Source organism: Pseudorca crassidens, chromosome 6 (assembly GCF_039906515.1).
Source record: "Pseudorca crassidens isolate mPseCra1 chromosome 6, mPseCra1.hap1, whole genome shotgun sequence".
Classification (NCBI taxonomy): Eukaryota; Metazoa; Chordata; class Mammalia; order Artiodactyla; family Delphinidae; genus Pseudorca; species Pseudorca crassidens.
In genome coordinates, this window is record NC_090301.1 from 4,676,662 (window position 1) to 4,696,392 (window position 19,731).

General features: G+C 55.0%; 1 protein-coding gene across 2 annotated transcripts; it reads left to right on the forward strand.

Moving 5' to 3' along the window:
* The first annotated feature begins 1,897 nt into the window (after positions 1 to 1,897).
* GBX2 (gastrulation brain homeobox 2) lies at positions 1,898 to 4,860 on the forward strand. 2 transcript variants are annotated; one of them, XM_067739813.1, is made up of 3 exons: positions 1,898 to 2,669; positions 2,972 to 2,992; positions 3,708 to 3,924. In XM_067739813.1, the coding sequence occupies exons 1-3, from the start codon at positions 2,143 to 2,145 to the stop codon at positions 3,814 to 3,816; spliced, it is 657 nt and encodes a 218-aa protein (XP_067595914.1). In that variant the 5' UTR covers positions 1,898 to 2,142; the 3' UTR covers positions 3,817 to 3,924. The 2 variants fall into 2 exon arrangements, with proteins under 2 accessions (XP_067595914.1, XP_067595912.1); XM_067739811.1 differs by lacking the exon at positions 2,972 to 2,992 and having other exon boundaries at positions 1,898 to 2,665; positions 3,708 to 4,860.
* The last annotated feature ends 14,871 nt before the right edge of the window (positions 4,861 to 19,731 follow it).

The window sequence follows — 19,731 nt, forward strand, 5'->3', positions numbered from 1 at the left end:
GCCTGCGGCCGGAGCCATCTATTACTGCGGCCTGGAGTGGGGAAAAACGCTGGAGACGCCTTTGTCCTGGTGGGGGGGCTGGGGGAGGAGGCGAGGAGAGGGAGGGCGGCTGGCGGCAGGGACAGCGAGTTTTCTCAGCCCTCCGGGGCGCCGAGGATGCACCCTCCCCTCGCTCCTCCAGGGCCCGTTGGGTGGGCAGTGGGTCCTCGGCCAGACTCCCGGCTGAGGAGGTGGTCCAGGATTAAGACGTCCCCCAGGGAGCCTTCGGGTTAAAGCCAGAGAAAGAAGAAGAGCGAGAAAGAAGAGCTTCAAAGAATCAGGTCGATAAATTCATAAAGATCGATTTATCTTTATCTCCCAATTAAATGTGCTTGTAAGTGATACACAGCACACGTCCAACACGGGCCAACTCCCCGACCACTAGCTCCTTGGCGTGAGCTGATTTTTAATGACCGGCGTAACACTGCTCTTCTCTCCTCTCCTCCCGAGTCCAGTGCTTGTCGGCCGTTCCGGGCGAACGTCTAGACCCAGGAAGTTGGAGCCGAGGCCCTGGCGGCGCGTGGAAGCCCCGCGCGCGCTGGCGCGCTTTGCACGGTCTGCCCTTGCCACGAAAGGATTCCATTTTAAAAGGGAATACAAGAGCTGAAAGTTTTGTTTTTATCATGGTGAAGGGGATAAGAACATTCCTAACACTCACCCCATCCCCGCCAATTCCCTTACTCCCAAATTCTGGGTTTTTACCACTGTCGAGACGGGGGAAACATCTTGAGGGAATCGGCTCCATCCTGCAGTAGGCAAAGGGGAACCGCGCACCCTCGAGTCCTCGCGCTGGAAACCTGGCGGCGGCGCCGGGGTGAGCGCTCCCTCCGTTCTCAACGTGCTTAATTAGCGCCTATTTACAAAACGCAGCATTTATTTGCGCAAACATCATAAAGCTTTCATCAGGATAATCTCACGTTATACAAACTGGAGGCACAGCAACTCCCCCCTTCCTCCCCGAGGATGGAGCAGATAAAGGACTCGCTTTATTATCATAATTATCGTGGCTGTTACTTTGGTGCGCAGGCAAAGTGTGTAAATAGGTGCGATGATTAAGAATGTCATGAAAAATGAGGAGGGATCGCTCACTGGAGGGCCCAGCTCGGGATGGGGGCATCAGCAGCCTCCCCACGGCGCCGGGAACGCGGGGGCGCCTCGAGCAACCCGGCGGGTTCCCTGCGGCGGGCAGGGGCTGCTAGCTCCCGGCCGGCGACCTAGAGGCGGACCTGGAGGGGCAGGACCTTGCCCCCAACTCCGGGAACCTCGCCCGGACCCCGGGAGCAGCAGCAGCAGCACGCCGCAGGTTTGCTCCAAAGCATGTATGTACCAAAGAAATAAAATGCCCGCGGTTTAGACGCGGCCGTCGCTAGACCCGAAAGCCGCCCTTGGAGGCGGCCTCGTTGAGGCTGCCGAGCCCCGAGTTTCGAGCCTAGGAGGTGCCAATGGCCCCTTTCAAGTTTGCGCGGCGCGGGCCAGGCGCACAAGCTCCGGCTCTCCGGGCCGCGCGCTGCGCTCGCGGCGTCCACAGCCTGCTCTCGGCCAGCCCTGGTGGAAGGGGCGGAGCCCCACTTTAGCCCCGCCCACTCCTGGCGCAGCCAATAGGCGGCGGCTCCCGGCCCCACGTGAGGGGAGCCCGGCCGGGCAGCAGGCAAAATGTGAATGAGAAAGAGGAGCGCGATTTAAAGGTGCTGGCGGCGCCCGCCGAAGACAAGTGCGCCAGCTTCGCGCGCTCCCCTGCGGCCCGCAGGAGGCGACCGACAGCCAGACAGACAGACGGACGCGCAGACGGCTGCGAGCCCGGGCCGAGGGCCGCGGAAGCGACGCGCGCGGGCTCCGACGGGCAAACGGCGGGCGGCAGCTCCAGAGAGCCCGCGGGGCCCGGGCGCCCGCTCCACTCCGGGGCGCACGGCCTCACCCGCCCACCGCCCGCACCAGCTCCCGCCAGGCATGCAGCGGGCCCAGGACTGAGGGGTATCTGCTCTCCGGGTCCCGCTCGGCCCCTGCCCGGTGCACCAAGTTGTGCTCCCGGCGCCTGGCGGGCTTCCCGGTGGCGGCGCGGCGCGGGGACTTTTCGCCTCTCGCGGGCCTCTCCCGAGCGCGTCTATGAGCGCAGCGTTCCCGCCGTCGCTGATGATGATGCAGCGCCCGCTGGGGAGTAGTACCGCCTTCAGCATAGACTCGCTGATCGGCAGCCCGCCGCAGCCCAGCCCCGGCCATTTCGTCTACACTGGCTACCCTATGTTCATGCCCTACCGGCCGGTGGTGCTGCCGCCGCCGCCGCCGCCGCCGCCCGCGCTGCCCCAGGCCGCGCTGCAACCGGCGCTGCCGCCCGCGCACCCTCACCACCAGATCCCCAGCCTGCCCACCAGCTTCTGCTCCAGCTTGGCGCAGGGCATGGCGCTCACCTCCACGCTCATGGCCACGCTGCCCGGCGGCTTCTCCGCGTCTCCCCAGCACCAGGAGGCGGCGGCTGCCCGGAAGTTCGCGCCGCAGCCGCTGCCTGGCGGTGGCAACTTCGACAAGGCGGAGGCGCTGCAAGCCGACGCGGAGGATGGCAAAGGCTTCTTGGCCAAGGAGGGCTCGCTGCTTGCCTTCTCCGCGGCCGAGGCTGTGCAGGCGTCGCTCGGTGAGTCGGCGGCGCGCGCGACCCGGGCGGGAGGGCGCGGGGGCGCGCCAGCTCCGTGTTCCCGCGGGGACCGAGGGGATGAGGCCGAGCCCCCGCCCGCCCCTCGCCCCGGATCCACCGGCCCGAGGAGCCGGAGGATGCAGCGGAGCTGCGCGGCGGGGCCTCCGGAGGGCATTTAGAGCCACGCAACAAGCGCGGGGGCGGGGAGGCGGAGTGCGCATTCAGAGCCCCAGGGCAGCTGCTGCTCTGAGCGGCGAATTTATCTGCCGGCCAGTTTGGCCGAGTCTTGCACTCCCCCATCTCCAGCGCTGTGACCTGGGATCCCGGGTAGGTTTCGGCCTTTGGGGAGGGGGGTTGGGCTGCGCGACTTCGCAGGGAGGGTGCCGAAGGGCGTCCAGACCTATTAAACCCCTTTACCAGGCTTGCTGCTTGCCTGGGAGAATCGGATTCCTAGGAGGCTGTGCGTCCGCATGTGTGTGCTGGGGTGTCCGGTGGGAACTTCTTCTAAGGCTACAAAACTTCCCTTTGACCAACATCATCTGTCTCAAAACCCGACCTGGTCTGGGATCTGCACCTCCCTGGGCACTCACTCTGGCTGTGATGAAATTGAAGTTCACAGAATTTTGGCGGCGGCGGCGGCGGCGGCGGGGAGGGAGGTGGGCGGGCAGGATGAATCGTGAACTCCCCCTCAGTCCTCACCCAGCCCCCACCCCGGGGACAAAGAGGACGCTCTCTTGGGCCTCAGGCCTCCTGTTACTTCTGCCTTAAGCTGCGGGAGGCTGGGAGGGTGCAGAGGAGGCCTGGTGGCCCCTTGAGTGATGGTTCTGGGCAAAGGGCCGTCGCCTGTACTGTCTCCTCCTCTCCCTTGAGCTTTCTCACGCCCCCCCCCTTCTCTACCCCTCAAAGGCCAGGAAGTCACAATGTGTTAATGTCACAGAAAGACAATCCGCTAAGGGGGGGAAAATGCCCGAGGGACGGTGGGAAAGGGAAGGGAAGGCCAGTGTGCGAAATGTAATAAAACGCCGTTTGGTTTTGCTTTCAGTCGGGGCTGTCAGAGGGCAAGGGAAAGACGAGTCAAAGGTGGAAGACGACCCGAAGGGCAAGGAGGAGAGTTTCTCGCTGGAGAGCGATCTGGACTACAGCTCGGATGACAATCTGACTGGCCAGGCGGCTCACAAGGAGGAAGACCCCGGCCACGCGCTGGAGGAGACCCCGCCGAGCGGCGGCGGCGCGGGCAGCACCACGTCCACGGGCAAGAACCGGCGGCGGCGGACTGCCTTCACCAGCGAGCAGCTCCTCGAGCTAGAGAAGGAGTTCCACTGCAAAAAGTACCTCTCGCTGACCGAGCGCTCACAGATCGCTCACGCCCTCAAACTCAGCGAGGTGCAGGTGAAAATCTGGTTCCAGAACCGCCGGGCCAAGTGGAAACGGGTGAAAGCTGGCAATGCCAATTCCAAGACAGGGGAGCCCTCCAGGAACCCCAAGATCGTTGTCCCCATCCCCGTCCACGTCAGCAGGTTCGCCATTAGAAGTCAGCATCAGCAGCTGGAGCAGGCCCGCCCCTGAGGGCCCAGGGAGGTCTAGGGCCTGGACCACCGTGGAGAAGCCACAGTGCCCGAGGGAACCCATGGTGGACTCCACCGTGTCTGAGGCAAAACTCAAAGTCACCCCCCAACTTTGGACATCCCCAGCAAATTGAGAGTATATTCATGAAACAGGCTTGAAAGACTGCTTTTGAAGGGGCCACAGCTACACCTGAAGACACACTAAATATTTATTATACTACCCTACTTTGTACATTAGATGTCTATATAGACTGGATCTCAGCTGCTGTATTTTGAAAGTTATAGGACCCAACTACCCAGTAATGTCCTCCAGCCACATTCCAGAAGAGAACAAAACCTCTGCTGTAACCTGCCACGCACAGCAGCCACTTTTCCATACTTTTCCAAAGGTAAACATCACATGCAGGAACGAACACTGGGGTCTCCATTTCTTTTTGTTTCTATTCTGGCGTTTTTAGTTGACTGAAAAGCAGACGTTTTGGGGCAGCCTGGAAATTCGCTTTGCTTTGGTTTTGCCTGGCTTTCTTTCCTGGGGTTGCATATCCTATGAGCCATGTCTGAAGCACGTCTCCGTTGTGTTTAATTTATTTCAATGTAGCTTATTTTCGTATAAGTTATGACATTAAAACAATCTCAGTCTTGTGAATAATAAAAAGGAGAGAGAGAGGGAAAGACCAATTCTTGGGTCTCATAAGTTTGTCCAGATTTGACTGCTTAGAGGGAACCGCCTGCCGGCGTGTGGCCAGGCAGCTGGTCTGAGACCAGTACTGGATGAACACCCCGTGTCCAGGGCCTCCTCAAGCCGGCCGGACGTGAGCCGCACAGCACCTCACCAGGTTTGAAATAGGCCAGCAAGAGCTCCAACTGGGTTATCAATTTGAGCAAAGCTAATTTTCACCTTAGAAATCTAACATCTTCCCCTCTGCTCAGCCTAACCAGTACCTAGGAGGCTGGCAAACTTTGGCCAGAGGAGGTGGGCGCCGGAGGAGGGAAAGTGAATGCGGGTATGGGTGGCTTTGCACAAACTCCTGATTCTCTAAATCGACGACAGCCGGGGAGGGAATGCGTTTCCTTACAAACATCCCGGACCCGAAAAGAAGCTGTGCTCGCTCGCGGGGCAGGGCCGAGCGCTCATAAATCAGCCTCCGGGCGTGATCTTCCGATGGGAGCAGAAACCCGACTAGCCGAGCTGGGCTTTCCGGCAGTGCTCAGCTCGGAGGCGGAGGCGGGCTGTGAACGCCCGCGGGCCGGGCACCTCCCTCTCCGGGCGGGGTCGGAGCGGGGCGGGACCCGACCACCGCCCCACCCCGAGGAACGCCGGCCAGCTGGGGGGGCCGGTCCGCGGGGCTGGGGGTGAGAGCTGGGCACCTCCCCCTCCTCGGGGTGGGGGGCGCGGCCAGCAGGGCGCGGGAGGGGCGTGTCAGGATTCCCAATCCCGCTCCCCGACCACCGCAGACCGCGCCCCCCGAGCCCGGCCAGTTCCGCGCGCTGCTCCTTTCCCGACCCGAAGCGCCCAGCCGGACGCGAGCGGCCAGGCCTTCCGGAGATTGCCGCGGACAGGCCGCGGGTGACCCAGGGGCGCGGTGCCAGAGCCCTCGCGGCCACCAAACCAGCAGCCCGAAGAGCGAAGAGAAGCCGGCGGCTTCGCCAGCCTCAGCCTTCAGAATGGAGGCCGGGGAACGGATTGCGAAGCAGCCGCGCGCCTCACTCACCGCGGTTCTCGGTCCAAGAAGGCGAAATCTGTCGCCGTGGGTCAATACTAATATTGACTTAATTTATACGGCTTACGACCCGTCACCTCTGCGCGGAGGAGGGGCATTGGGGACCGAGGTTTCAGCCCGAACTTCAGGCGCAAAGTGAGGGCCGGGCGCGACCGAGACACCGATTTCCGCCGCGTTCCCAAGATTTCCAGGGACAGAAGATGGCCCGGGCTTGGTTTTTGAGCACAGTGATACTGAGTGGCCGTTCCTCCGAGGGCCTCAGTCCGCTCTGCGGGGAGCGGAGAGCTGTGGAGGCTCCTTGCTGCCCCCCACCCAGCGCCCTGGGGCCTGAGGTGGGAGGTGCGCCCGGGCCGCTCCCTGCACGGCGCACGGTCCCCAAGGCCCAGCCACTCCCGCCGATGCCGCCGGTAGCCCGCCAGTGATCGCGCCCGGGTCGCCTGTTGGCGTCATCTGCTCGCGGCAGGTCCGCACTGGCCACTGGCCGCCGCCGCCGCAGCAGCAGCAATGGAGGCCCGTGGAGACGCCGTCCCCGCCCCCCATACCCGGGCCTCTCCATCCCCAGGCCGGATATGTGCCCCTGGCGGAACCGCGGCCGGTGGCGCAGAGTCCGGGCCTGAGGATCTGGGGGGGCTGCGGCCTCCGCGGCGGGGACGCCCCCACCTGGCGCTCCGGGTCTGGGGAAGGAACCCCGGGTGTTGAGAGCAGGGCACTCCCCGCAGATCCTGGCGTGCCCCCCCATCCCATGTACCCTTGCACCATAACAGGTGTAACCCCTACCCACATTCTCCAAAAGCCCACGGTAGGGATGGAAGGCACAGAGTGGAGGGGCCCAAAGCCTTGGCTTCAGAAACCTTGGGGGGAAAGTGAAGCTCCCTAGCAGGGAGGGGGGTGCCTTCAGGGAACCTCATGGTGGGACTCAAGCTCCCAGGCCCACCCCAGCTGCGCTGGTCCTTGGCCTTTGGAAGCAGGAGGAGTAGAGGGCCTGGGGCTACCCTAGCCTGGTGGACACCGCGGCACCGGCCACCGCTGGGCCCCCCTGCCCTCTCTGGCCTCCGTCTCCCTCCTCCCCAACCTCCGAACACCGGGCGGCCCTGAGAGCCCAGCGCGGAGGCCCAGGCCCGAGAGACAGGCCGAGGGGAGGAAGATAAACAAGCGGCGCTTGATGGCCGCTGTCATCATGGCCGTCATCATGGCTTTCATTTGGCTGCCTAATGAGTCACATCACAGGCAGAGAGAAAAATTGTCAGTCGCCCGGGCCCTAATGAATTTTTTTGCAAATTGTAATCAAGCCAGGCCGTCTCAGCTGGCTGATTAATGAGACCCACGAGGCTCGGCCAGCACCTCAGCTTTTTATTCCATCCCGTCCTCTCTGCACTAAATTAACAGCAACTTGTCTGCGCTTCAAATTAACTCCCGATGATTAATTCTGATGGGGGGGCCTGAAGAATAGCTTGTTCTAATAGGCTCTGGCCTGAGATGCTGTTGGAAATTAATACACTTCCCCTTTGGCTGCCGGCTTTAATCCAAGGTTGGGTTTTGACATCACTATATTTGTTGTTACAATAAATCCCACTTACATCTGCAGATCAAATAATTACGCTTGGGAGCGCTGCGGACCTGCACCCACCCCCTCCCTGCGCTAGGGCTCTTGGAGCCCGTCTGCACCCTGCATCCACCAACCAGGGTAGGGATCCTGGGGGCCGGGGGTGGGGGGCGCGGAGGAATAGTCACCCAGCCCAGCCCTAGCCCCTAGCCTCGGGGAGCTGGGTGCCCCTGGCCTTTGCAGAACTGAGGGTACTTTGAAAACCTGCAGCTACGTCTCTGCGTTCTGGGGGCAGGGCCCTCTTAGATGGGTCTTGGGCCTTAAACACCCTCCTGCCCCTGCTCCCCGCTGGGGCTGGGAGAACCCCTCGGAGCACCAGGGCTTGGACTTCCCCCCCCCCCCCGCAGCGCTGTGCTGGAATTGTTGAGACTCAGCACATGCTTCTGTGCCCAGTTTTTGCCACCCAGTCCTCAGCCCCAGGGTGGTATTTCGCAGGGACTTTTCAGCTAAAGGGGGTGGGGTGAGGGGGAGGGGGGGAGGCGGGGTGGCCTTCTAGGCCTCTCAAGACCAGGTTTGCCTGGCGGAACCATCCCGATTCTATGGCTGTCTGCGCGCCGGCCAGTCCGCACGAGGCGTGTAGCTGGCCGGAGCACCTGCATTCCACCCTTTCTCTCAGGGTCAGTGCCCGCTCGGTCTTGCGTCTGTTTGTTCGAGCTTAATTGGCTTAATCATTTCAGCTGTGTCTGGCAAGCCTCGAACAGGGCCTCCGGGCCGCTCCCTCGGGCCCCGGGCCTGTCCCAAGCAGCGCGGCGCTCTGTCCTCCCTGGCAGAGGGCTCTGCTGGGTGCACTGGAAGCTGGGAGGGACACTCTGGCGGCCTCAGGATCTGACCACCGCCTGATTCTCGCCTCGGGGCCTTCTCAGCTCCCTGTGGCGGTCCCGAGTAGGGGTCTCTCGTGGTTGGAGCGCCGCGCATTCCGCGGCCTTGGCCACAGAGTCGGTTGCCTTCTCTTGTCACCTGCAGGAGGCTTGGGTGACCACACGGCCTAGTGGCGTGTCCGCGCTCAGCCTCCCTGGCGAGGACACTTTTGTGTATGTGCCCCTATTTCTGTTCCGGGAGACCCCAGGCCTCTGCCCAGGCACGCACAGCAGGAACAGGTGGTCCGCTTGCACCCTCTGATGTGCCAGGGCTTCCCACACAGCCAGGGCACAGCGGGGCCTCTTTCTGCCAAAGCTGGATGCCAGGCTCTGAGGCCTAGAGGGGAGCCGAGGTCTGGGGTCTGCCGGGAAGGGGTTGCCGGGCAAAGGGAGGTGGCATTAATCTTCATTTCGGCCCCTTATGGTGTAAACAGGAGAAATACGATCTTGGTAACCGAACATGAATGCAAATCACACCGTCAGAGTAATAAAGCACCTGAAACCCCGACACACAAAAGCAACACCATATGTATGAAGACAACCTGCATAAATTATAAATTACATCATAAAAATTGATTGCCGACTTGAACAGTTCAGAAGTGAGGGACCTAAGCTGACGTCCACACTCCCTGGCTTTGGGGAAAGGTCTGGGAGCACATTCCCTTCGAGGGGCATCGGACCAGGGTAACTGGGCCCAGGGTCTCCTGCCAGCACTCTGGACCGATCCGCTTGCATCGGAGGTGGGGCGCGCACCGCCGGCTCTGCCCGGAGAGGAGAGGAGAGGCCCGAAACTCTGGAAGCCCTACGAAGTTCCGTGCAGGTGGGGCGAGAGGCGCCACAGGCACCGGGGCTGCTGCGCATCAAGGCCGGGTCTGGATTCCAAAAACCGCCCCACCAGACCAAGGAATGCCGCCCCTCGACCCCAACCCTTCCAGCCGGCGCTCAGATGTCTAGCTCTGAGCCAAAGTTCCCTGCGAGGGTGTCCCTCCGCGCGGAGTCGGCTGTGTGATGAGCAAGGGTGTGAGTGTGGGCGGGTGTGTGAGCGCGCGGAGAGTGCTAGCATGTGTGTAGTTGTGCGATTCCCCTCTCTACGTCTAAGCCCGCTTTGCCGAGTTTCTCGGAATTCCTGGATCGCGGAGAGCCAAGAGTCCGACCCCGCTGGAGAAGCCGAGACCCCGCTGGAGGAGCCGAGACCCCGCTGGAGGAGCCGTTCGGGGGCGCGCACTGCACCTTCCCCCGCGGGAAGCCGGGCTTGCGCCTCGGAGCTCTACCTCCACTCCTGTCCCACCGCGTGGAGGCCCCCGGGTCTGGTCTCTGGCCTCCACCTCCCAACCTCTAGCGCACTCCGTCCCCTTTGACCTCTCCGCACACACCCCTAACCTTTCTGATCTCTGGGATGACGTCCTCCCCCCACCCCACCCCGGCCTTGGAGCTCTCCCGGGTCTGGACTCTGGGCTGCGCCCCTACCCGCCCCCGAAGTCCACCCCGCCTCCTCCTCTAGGAGCTCCCCCAACACACACAGCTGGGGGGGCCGGATCTACCGCCTCCCGGCGAGCAGACCCGGCCCGGAGCCGGGCCACACACCGGACCAGGGAGAGGAAAATGAGGCCCGCGCAGCCCCGGCCAAAGCGCGGGGAGACCCTAGTTCTGCCCGAACCGTCAGCGTCCCCTAGGCCTCGAGGGAGAGAGGAAGGAGGTCGCGATCGGACCCCGCGGTTCCGAGGAGGCAGGGAGGCCGTCGGCCCGCGTGCGGTTCCCGGCCCCGCGCGACCTTGCCGTGGACAGGCTCCCGGGCCCGGAGTCCCAAGCTGGGGGCCCATTCAAAGGCGCGCCCGCAGCCGGAGAGCTGCCTAGGGCCCGGGAAGAAGCCGGAGGCAGAGCCCGGCCTGGGGGGCAGACGTCACGCTGGGCGCTCCACCCCCAGCCTCATCTCTTTATTTCCCGCCACTGCATCCCGCGCCTTTGTCATGCCTGTCCCGCTCTGGTGTGGCCGCGCGTCCTCTTAAAGGGCTCGGCCCCCCAGCTCGGGCTCCTCGGCCGCCCGAATGACAAAAGCTGAAATGAGATTACACCGACCAGATCCCATTAAGTCGGCCCCCCGGCCCGCGCTCGGGCCGACTCAGATCCCTCAGCCCACCCGTCCCCCTTCTCCGCGCCCCCAGCCCGACTTCCGCAGACGCACCTGGCTCGGCGGCGGGGACCCTGCAGCAAGCTGAGCGCCTTGGGGGTTTGCAAGTGGCCGCCTGACCCCAGGGAGGGAGCGCGGCCCGGGCTCTGAATGACAAAAGCCCAGCCCGGCCACAGCGCAGAAGGAAACCGAGAGGGGCTGCCCCCCGCCCAGCTTGGACTGGGCCTCCCTGCAGGCAGAGGCGGGGTGCAGCCCAGGCTGTCAGAACCCAGGCCAGCTGGTTCTGTATGGAAGTTTCTGGGGCGCCTCGCCCATAGGGCCGGACAGGTAGCTGGAGCCTAAGGTGCACGTAGGAACAGGAAAGACACCACCACCCCGTACCCAGTGCTTTACCTGCCCACTCATCTCACAGTTACTGGGAACACAGGGGGAGGCTCCCTATCTGCAGATGTAGCAGCCAGACTGAGGGAAGAGGCTCCAGTCAGGGTGTCGCTTGCAGTGGGTCCCGGGTCACCCCAAAATCCGATCGCTCCATCCGAAAGCTTTGGGTGCTGAGGCCAAGGCCATTGGCACACACAGCAGCCCCCAGTGTTGGGAGCCAGGGCTCAGGTATTGGCCTTTTGGGGCAAGGCTGGTGGTGGGGAAGGGCTGGTGAGTCAGAGCTTCGAGCACCCTTGTTGCTGCATATGGGATGGTAGGATGGGGCTGGAGATGCCTGGCCCTGTTTCAAGTTTCCCTTTTGCTTCAGATAAAGAGTCCGTCATCTTTAGATGAAATTGGGTAGATCTTCCAGAGACGGGGCACAGAGCAGTGCAGAGAACACTGGAGGGAAGTCACACCCTAATAGGAGCTCCCCTTCGCTAACCTTGACCAAACCACTTCCCCCATCTGAACCGTTGCTCCTCCACGTGATGACCTGGGACAAGGTTCCAAACTCCAGGTTGTCTTGGTTTCTGGGGGGGTTTATGATGAAACACAGATGAAGCGCACGGTAACATCAGGGCCTCGGCACCAGCCCATTTAGGACCTCGGTGCACAGCTTTGAATGCAGACCACCTGGGTTCCCACGCTGGGGGGTTTAACTCTCCAACCAAAGGTGATGTGGGCAAAGGGCACTGGGCAGAGCTGGGGCACGCAGGGAGCCAGTATTAGCCACTGTTTCCGTTTGTATCTGAACAGAGGCAGGTTCCCCAGCTGAAGGCTGGACGGAACCAAGGGCTGCCCTTCTGCCTCTGCAGCTCCTCCTCTGGGTTGGGGTCTGCTGTGTGACCTCAAGCTCCTCGGTGACTGCCCTTCCACCGGCCCAACCCAGGTTTGTCCTGTCGCAGCTGAGGCCATCGTTCAACCCTGTCCTTTGTGGAGATGGCCTGGAGTCCGCAGCACCCTCTTCGCTCACTTGGTAAACGGTCTTCAAGTCCTGCACCGGCACCTTCTGTCCTCGAGGGCCCCGGAGTCTGTGGGGAGGAGACAGCTGAATGGGCTGGGGACCACTGCAGCAGGAGACAACTCTTCAACCCATGAAGGCTATCGCAACTCGATTCTTCTCCATGACACCAAATGACTTCAGTGACCCTCATGTGCTATCTGATCGGATCTGCTGTGATATCTTAGCCCTGGAGTCGGGGGTCCCGGAGGCTGGCCTGGGGTGGAGGCAGGACTCCAGGTCTAACTTGTTCTTCTGCACAAAACCCGACAGAGGAGGTCTCAGTGAAGGTGTAAATTACGGATAACGACGTGAAGTCTCTTTTCAGAAGGGCCTGAATCATTCCTCATATTCTCACAGTTCCTTCTTGGTACGGACACCCATCTCCCTCCAGAGGAGCCTGGTGGGATTATTTAGAAAACTGGCAAGAGCCCGAGCACTGTGAAAACTAAGATAAGCATTTTAAAAGCATTGTCGTCGCTGTGCTTAGGCAAAGAATCTCTGAGCTGGGTGAAATCTCGCCAGACTCGTCATTTGGTTTTCCAGTAACGGGGGCACGGTGCCACCCACGTGCAGAATGACCACAGACCTTCATGCGGTCATTCAGAATATTTGTGTCACCAAAGCAATTATTTAACATACCTGTATGTGATTACTTCGGGTCTTTAAACTATTGATCATTGAAAAACCTTTATCAATGGTTTTGAAGTGCATTTCCATTTTCCATGACTACTGCTGGAATTTTTGCCCACAATAATTTTCCTATTTCAGGATTTTGAAAGCTATAAATTGAGAGAAAAGAATGATAATTGCCCATCTTTAAATGAGAAATTGTTAATTTGGGATTTACAAAGGACTTTCCTTCATGAATAATAAGTGAAGACAAATTTGTCTTCCTGCCTCATCTCTGGAGGCTGCCGTCTCCTTACAGCGCCACCTATAGGCAGGGCATCTCTACTTGGTGTTTTTGGCATCGCCGGCAGGACAATTCTTTGGTATGCGACTGTCCCATGAATGTCAGAGATATGACCCAGTTAAATGACAGCCAACAGTGCCCTCAAGGAGAATGCAGCTGTCCCCAGCTGAGAGCACTTCTGCTAGGCATGGGGACCCGATGGGCACCTGGGTGCAACGCACACCTTTGGGCACTCGGTGCCAAAGGGGAAGACAGCTTGTTCCAATGTGGGGAGACCGGTGTGCCCTGAAGCTCATGGCAAGACCCTCGTCCCCAGCCAGTTTGGGCAAGAAAGGCGCACAGGGCAGAGGCTCCTGCGGGGAGGCTACCGATGAACAGGCCTTTACCAGGGCCTCTCCCCGCACCCCAGTGACCACAGTGGGGCTGCTCCGGGCACCTAGGGCCACCAGTCAACACAGCAGTGTTTGTATGACCAACTGCCTACAGCTCAGCGCCCGGAGGGCTCACCTGGCTCCTCCGTTCAGACGCTCCCCGGGCTCTAGGTTTCCTGCTCCCCTCTAAGCCTCGTCCTGCTTCTGAAGCTGTGGGAGCGATCCTGCCCATTCGAGCTCAGTAGTCACAGCCAATCACAGCTGGCGCAGCTGCATGGGATCTCAGCACTCCGGGCACCCTGGCTGAGAGCTGACAATGAACATGGGCAGGTCCACCCCGCGGGAGTTCTCCCTTCCCAGGGCACTTCCCTTCTGCAGAGGTTGCCCAGCACTTACGTGGTTCAACATCCCATCCCCTAGGCTCAGGACCAAAATGGCCTCCAGTGTGTCTCAGGGGGCACGAAGGCCTTCACGGGGGTCCACACTGGCAGCCTGGAGCTCCTGAGGGGCCTCTGCTGACCTCACTCTCCACCTGGGCCTTTCGAATGCTTTCTCAAAATGAATGAATGATAACAATAAATAATAATAATAATAGTTCTTCCCCCCCTTACTACCCAGCCCCAGCCACTGGACTGCCAAAGAAATCGAAGGGTTTATAGACGAATTTGGAGATATTTAGCCAAGTCCCTGATGAGACCGGAGATGACAATTTTCAAGTAATTCAGTCCATTAAGCCTATAGCCTGCCAACATTCCAGAGCTTCCATTGCTTCAGCTGGAGGAATTCGATGATACTTTCAGGAAATGTTCTCAGTGACATTACTTCTTGGCAAGTCCACCTTGGTCTTGAAATAATGATTTAGTAATATGAGCTCATGTCCCCTCCAGCCCCTCCAGCCCCTCCAGTCCCTCCAGCCCAGACTAAGAGAGTTCCTGCTCCCCCCTTTCTCTCCTCTTCTCCCTTTAGCTCTGCTCAGACATGTCAGAGGGGACTGGAGTCCATGGGAGACCAGCGCGCGGCAGGGGTAGAGGACAAGGGTAGTAAGGACGTCCATGCTCCCCAAATTAACTGCTAACATCAAGGTAATCTCAATCAGAATCCCAGAAGAATCGTCTGAAATTTGACCAAACGATCCTAGAGTACATCTGGAAGATGGACGAACAGATGGACGTAACTGGGGAATTTTTGTTTTGTAATTTTATTCATTTATTTATTGAAGTATAATGGGTTTACAATATTGTGTTAGTTTCAGATGTACAGCAAAGTGATTTAGTTATATATATTTTTTCAGATCCTTTTCCTTTCTAGGTTATTACCAGATATTGAATATGGTTCCCTGTCCTATACGGTAGGTCCTTGTTGTTTATTTGTTTTTATAGAGAGGAAAGTGTATCTGTTAATCCCATACTCCTAATTTATCCCCCCCTTTCCTCTTTGGTAACCATAAGTTTGTTTTCTATGTCTGTGAGTCTGTTTCTGTTTTGTAAATAAATTCATTTGTGTTATTATTTAGGTTCCACATATAAATGATATCATATGATATTTGTCTTTCTCTGTCCGACTTACTTCACTCAGTATGACAGTCTCTAGGTCTATCCATGTTACTGCAAATGGCATTATTTCATTCCTTTTCTATGGCTGAGTAATATTCCATTACAGACACACACACACACACACACACACACACACACACACACACACACACCACATCTTCTTTATCCATTTATCTGTCGATGGACATTTAGGTTGCTTTCATGTCTTGGCTATTGTAAATAGTGCTGAATTGAACACTGGGGTACATGTATCTTTTCAAATTAGAGTTTTCATCTTTTCCAGATATATACCCAGGAGTGGGATTGCTGGATCACGTGGTAACTCTACTTTTAGTTTTATAAGGAACATCCATACTGATAGCCATTCTGACCGGAGTGAGGTGATACCTCATTGTAGTCTTTTTTTTTCTTTATTTTATATTTTTTTAAAGAATTTCCACTTTATTTATTTATTTTCGGCTGCACTGGGTCTTCGTTGCTGCGCACAGGCTTTCTCTAGTTGCGGCGAGCAGGGCCTACTCTTGTTGCCGTGCGTGGGCTTCTCATTGTGGTGGCTTCTCTTGCTGTGGAGCACAGGCTCTAGGTGTGCGGGCTTCAGTAGTTGTGACACGCGGGCTCTGTAGTTGTGGCGCACGTGCCTAGTTGCTCTGCGGCATGTGGGATCTTCCCAGACCAGGGCTCGAACCTGCGTCCCCTGCATTGGCAGGTGTATTCTTAACCACTGCGCCCCAGGGAAATCCCCTCATTGTAGACTTGGTTTGCATTTCTCTAATAATTAACGATGTTGAGCATCTTTTCCTGTGCCTCTTGGCACACGTGTGTCATCTTTGGAGAAATGTCTGTTTAGGTCTTCTGTAGCTGGGGAACTTTTAAAGAGAAGCGTAATGATGAGGCGAACTTCTTTGATAAGAACGCACATCTAATGTCCGTGGGTGACGGGCCCTCTTCTGAGCCCTATAGTCATTGATTAGTTGAATCCTCACAACAGCCCTAAGAGCTAGGTATTGCATTTTACCATACGAAACTGTTGGTACTTGCTAGCATTTTTTTACCTACAAAGTGGCAATTTTGTATTATGGCCAACCATATTTTGCAGATGAGAAAACCAGGGCACAGAGAGGTTAAGTACTGTCCCAAGGTCACACAGCTAGCAACTGGTAGATCCAGGATTTATACCCAGACAGACTGGCTGCAGGGATAGTGCTCATAAAATGATATGATGTGACTGACAGATTACTCAGAATTAGACTCTAGAATATATGAAAATATAATCTATGATAAAGAAAGCTCCACAAATTTGTGGAAAAGGAAGAATAGTTGCATACATGGTATTTGGAAAAACCGGCTAATTAGGGGAAGAGACAACAGATCTTCACCTGCCACCTTTACCGCAGATCAATTACAGATGGATTAAGGAGTTCAATGCATAAAAGGAAACCTCTAAAACCTAGAAAAGAGGATTAGCTGAATAATTATCTGCCGAGTGGAGAGGACACAAGGAGAGAATAGCAAAGCTGTCTACATAAAAAAAACTGGAGCTCTTGTTCATTCAAAAGATCATAGAACAATTAAAAATACAAGGAACAACTGGGAAAAACACTTGTCAGAAACATGACAAGATGGATTAATACATTTCCATATAAAGAACTAGAATAAAAGGGAAAGGAAACTGAGAAAGCACATAGATGGACAATTCATGGAAAGTGAAAAGCAAACTCATTGATTCCACAAACATTTATGGGGCACTTATTACTTGCCAGACACTGTTCTGGGCTTGAGAAGGAGCTTGCCTTCTATGCAGTGAGACGGGCATGAAACAAACCAATAATGCCAGGTGTTATGAAAACAGGTAAGTGATAGGAAGGAGAATAAGCAGAGTAAGGACACGGGGAGTGGGAGGTGCTGTTTTAGATGGAGGGTTGGGGACAAGCTTGCTGCTAAGGTGAGAGCTGGGTAGCTCCCCGAAAGAAGTAAAGGGGCAAGAAATGCACAGGTCTGGGGGCAGAGCATCCCAGGCAGAGGGACAGCAATGAGACTAATGTCACTGGAGCAAACTGGCAAGGGGGAGAGTGATGGGATGATGGGGCCACAGAGGCAGCCAGGCACTTGACCATGGAAAGCTTTGGAGGCTCTGGGAAGAACTTGGATTTTATTTTACCTGATACAGGAAGCCACTGAAGGTGTCAGAGTACAGGAGTGCATACTTTTTTCTTTAATTGCTAATAAATATATAAAACTACTAATACTAATAAATATATAAAACTGCTACTACATTTTTCTTTAATTGCTAATAAACATATAAAACTGTTCAAAGAGATACAAATTAAAACCAAAATGAAGTACCAAGGTAATTCTTCAAATTAGCAAAGTTTATAATATAAAAATAATATAAGAATTTATAATATTAAAAAATTTGTAAAACCGGACAGTGATATGGTTCAGGGAGGTGGACACTCGTCCATGGCTTGAGGAAGAGCATCCGTTCAATCAATAGTGATTGAAAAGGTGCCATGATTCCAAAATGAAAAGACAACCTGCAGGATGGGAGAAAATATTTGCAAGCAATGTAACCAACAAGGGGTTAATTTCCAAAAGCAGCTCATATAACTGAATGTAAAAAAAAACCCAAACAACTGAATCAAAAAAAAATGCAGAAGATCTAAAAAGACACGTCTCCAAAGAAGACATACAGACAGCCAACAGGCACATGAAAAAATGCTCAACATCACTAATTATTGGAGAAATGCAAATCAAAACTACAATGAGGTATCACCTCACTCCGGTCAGAATGGCCATCATCAAAAAGTCTACAAATAGGGCTTCCCTGGTGGCGCAGTGGTTGAGAGTCCGCCTGCCGATGCAGGGGACACGGGTTCGTGCCCCGGTCCGGGAGGATCCCACATGCCGCAGAGCGGCTGGGCCCGTGAGCCATGGCCGCTGAGCCTGCGCGTCCGGAGCCTATGCTCCGCAACAGGAGAGGTCACAACAGTGAGAGGCCCGCGTACCGCAAAAAAAAAAAAAAAAAAGTCTACAAATAATAAATGCTAGAGAGGGTGTGGAGAAAAAGGGACCCTCCTACACTTTTGGTAGGAATGTAAATTGGTGGAGCCGCTATGGAAAACAGTATGGAAGTTTCTTAAAAAACTAAAAATAGAGCTGCCATATGATCCAGGCATCCCACTCCTGGGCATTTATTTGGAGAAAACTAATTCAAAAAGATACATGCAGGGACTTCCCTGGTGGTCCAGTGGGTAAGCCTCCGCGCTCCCAATGCAGGGGCCCTGGGTTTGATTCCTGATCGGGGAGCTAGATCCCACATGCATGCCTCAACTAAGAGTTTGAATGCCACAACTAAGACCTGGCACAGGCAAAATAAATAAATAATAAATAAATAAATACTAAAAAAAAAGATACATGCACCCCAGTGTTCATAGCGGCACTATTTACAATAGCCAAGACATGGAAACAACCTAAATGTCCATCAACAGATGAATGGTAAAGAAGATGTTTTATCTACACACACACACACACACACACACACAATATGGAATACTACTCAGCCATTAAAAAGAATGAAATCATGCCATTTGCAGCAACATGGATGGACCTAGAGATTATCATACTAAGTGAAGTAAGTCAGACAGAGAAAGACAAATATCATATGATATCACTTACATGTGGAATCTAAAAAGGTGATACAAATGAACTTATCTATGAATCAGAAATAGACCCACAGACATAGAAAACAAACTTATGGTTACCAAAGGGGAAAGTAGGGGGAGGGATAAATTAGGAGGCTGGGATTAACAGATACACACTCCTATATATAAAATAGATAAACATCAAGAACCTACTGTACGGCACAGGGAAATATACTCAATATTTTGTAATAACCTATAATGGAAAAGAGTGGGGAAAAGAATAGATATATATGTATAACTGAATCACTTTGCTGTACACCTGAAACTAATACAACATTGTAAATCAACTCGACTTCAATTAATAACAAAAGGAAACCACGAGCCAGATAGTCTTTGAGGGGCTGCAGAGGGGTAGCAAACAAGAGAAACAAGGGATCCATGCTCAGGAAGTAGGGTAAAAATTTTCTCTCAGCCTATTTTAAACTTGTTAAACAATAAGCAATAACCTTCATTATAAAAAACAAATAGGAAAACCATTATTACTGCTTTTATTCAGCATTGTAACTAGTGGTCCTAACCAAAGCAGTGAAATGAGAAAAACAAATAAAAGCCATAAGGATGAGAGGGGGAAACTAAACTCAAATTTATGAGAGACACATTTAAAAAAAACAAAATATAAGGTACTCAGGAAAAATTATAACATTTTCTTGAGAGACATTAAAGAACATCAGAATAAACAGAGAGAGAAACCACGGCTATGGATGAAAAGATTCAATGTCATAAATATGTCAGTTATTCCCAAATTGGGTTAGAAGATTCAGTGTATATAGAAAACAAACTTATGGTTATCAAAGGGGAAAGGGGGTGGGGGAGGGATAGATTAGGAGTTTGGGATTAGCAGATACAAACTACTATATATAAAGTCGATAACCGACAAGGTCCTACAGTATAGCACAGGGAATTATATTCAATATCTTGTTGTAAACCATAATGGAAAAGAATATGAAAAATATATACACATAAAGAATATATATATATATTTGAATCACTTTGCTGTAAACCATAAACTAACATAACATTGTAAATCAACTGTACTTCAATTTAAAAACAAGAAGTTTCAATGTGATTCTAATAGAAAAACAGGAGGGCTTTTGAAGGGCTTGAGTTAAGAATAATGATGGGGCTTCCCTGGTGGTGCAGTTGTTGAGAATCTGCCTGCCGATGCAGGGGACACGGGTTTGAGCCTCGGTCTGGGAAGATCCCACATGCCGCGGAGCAGCTAAGCCCG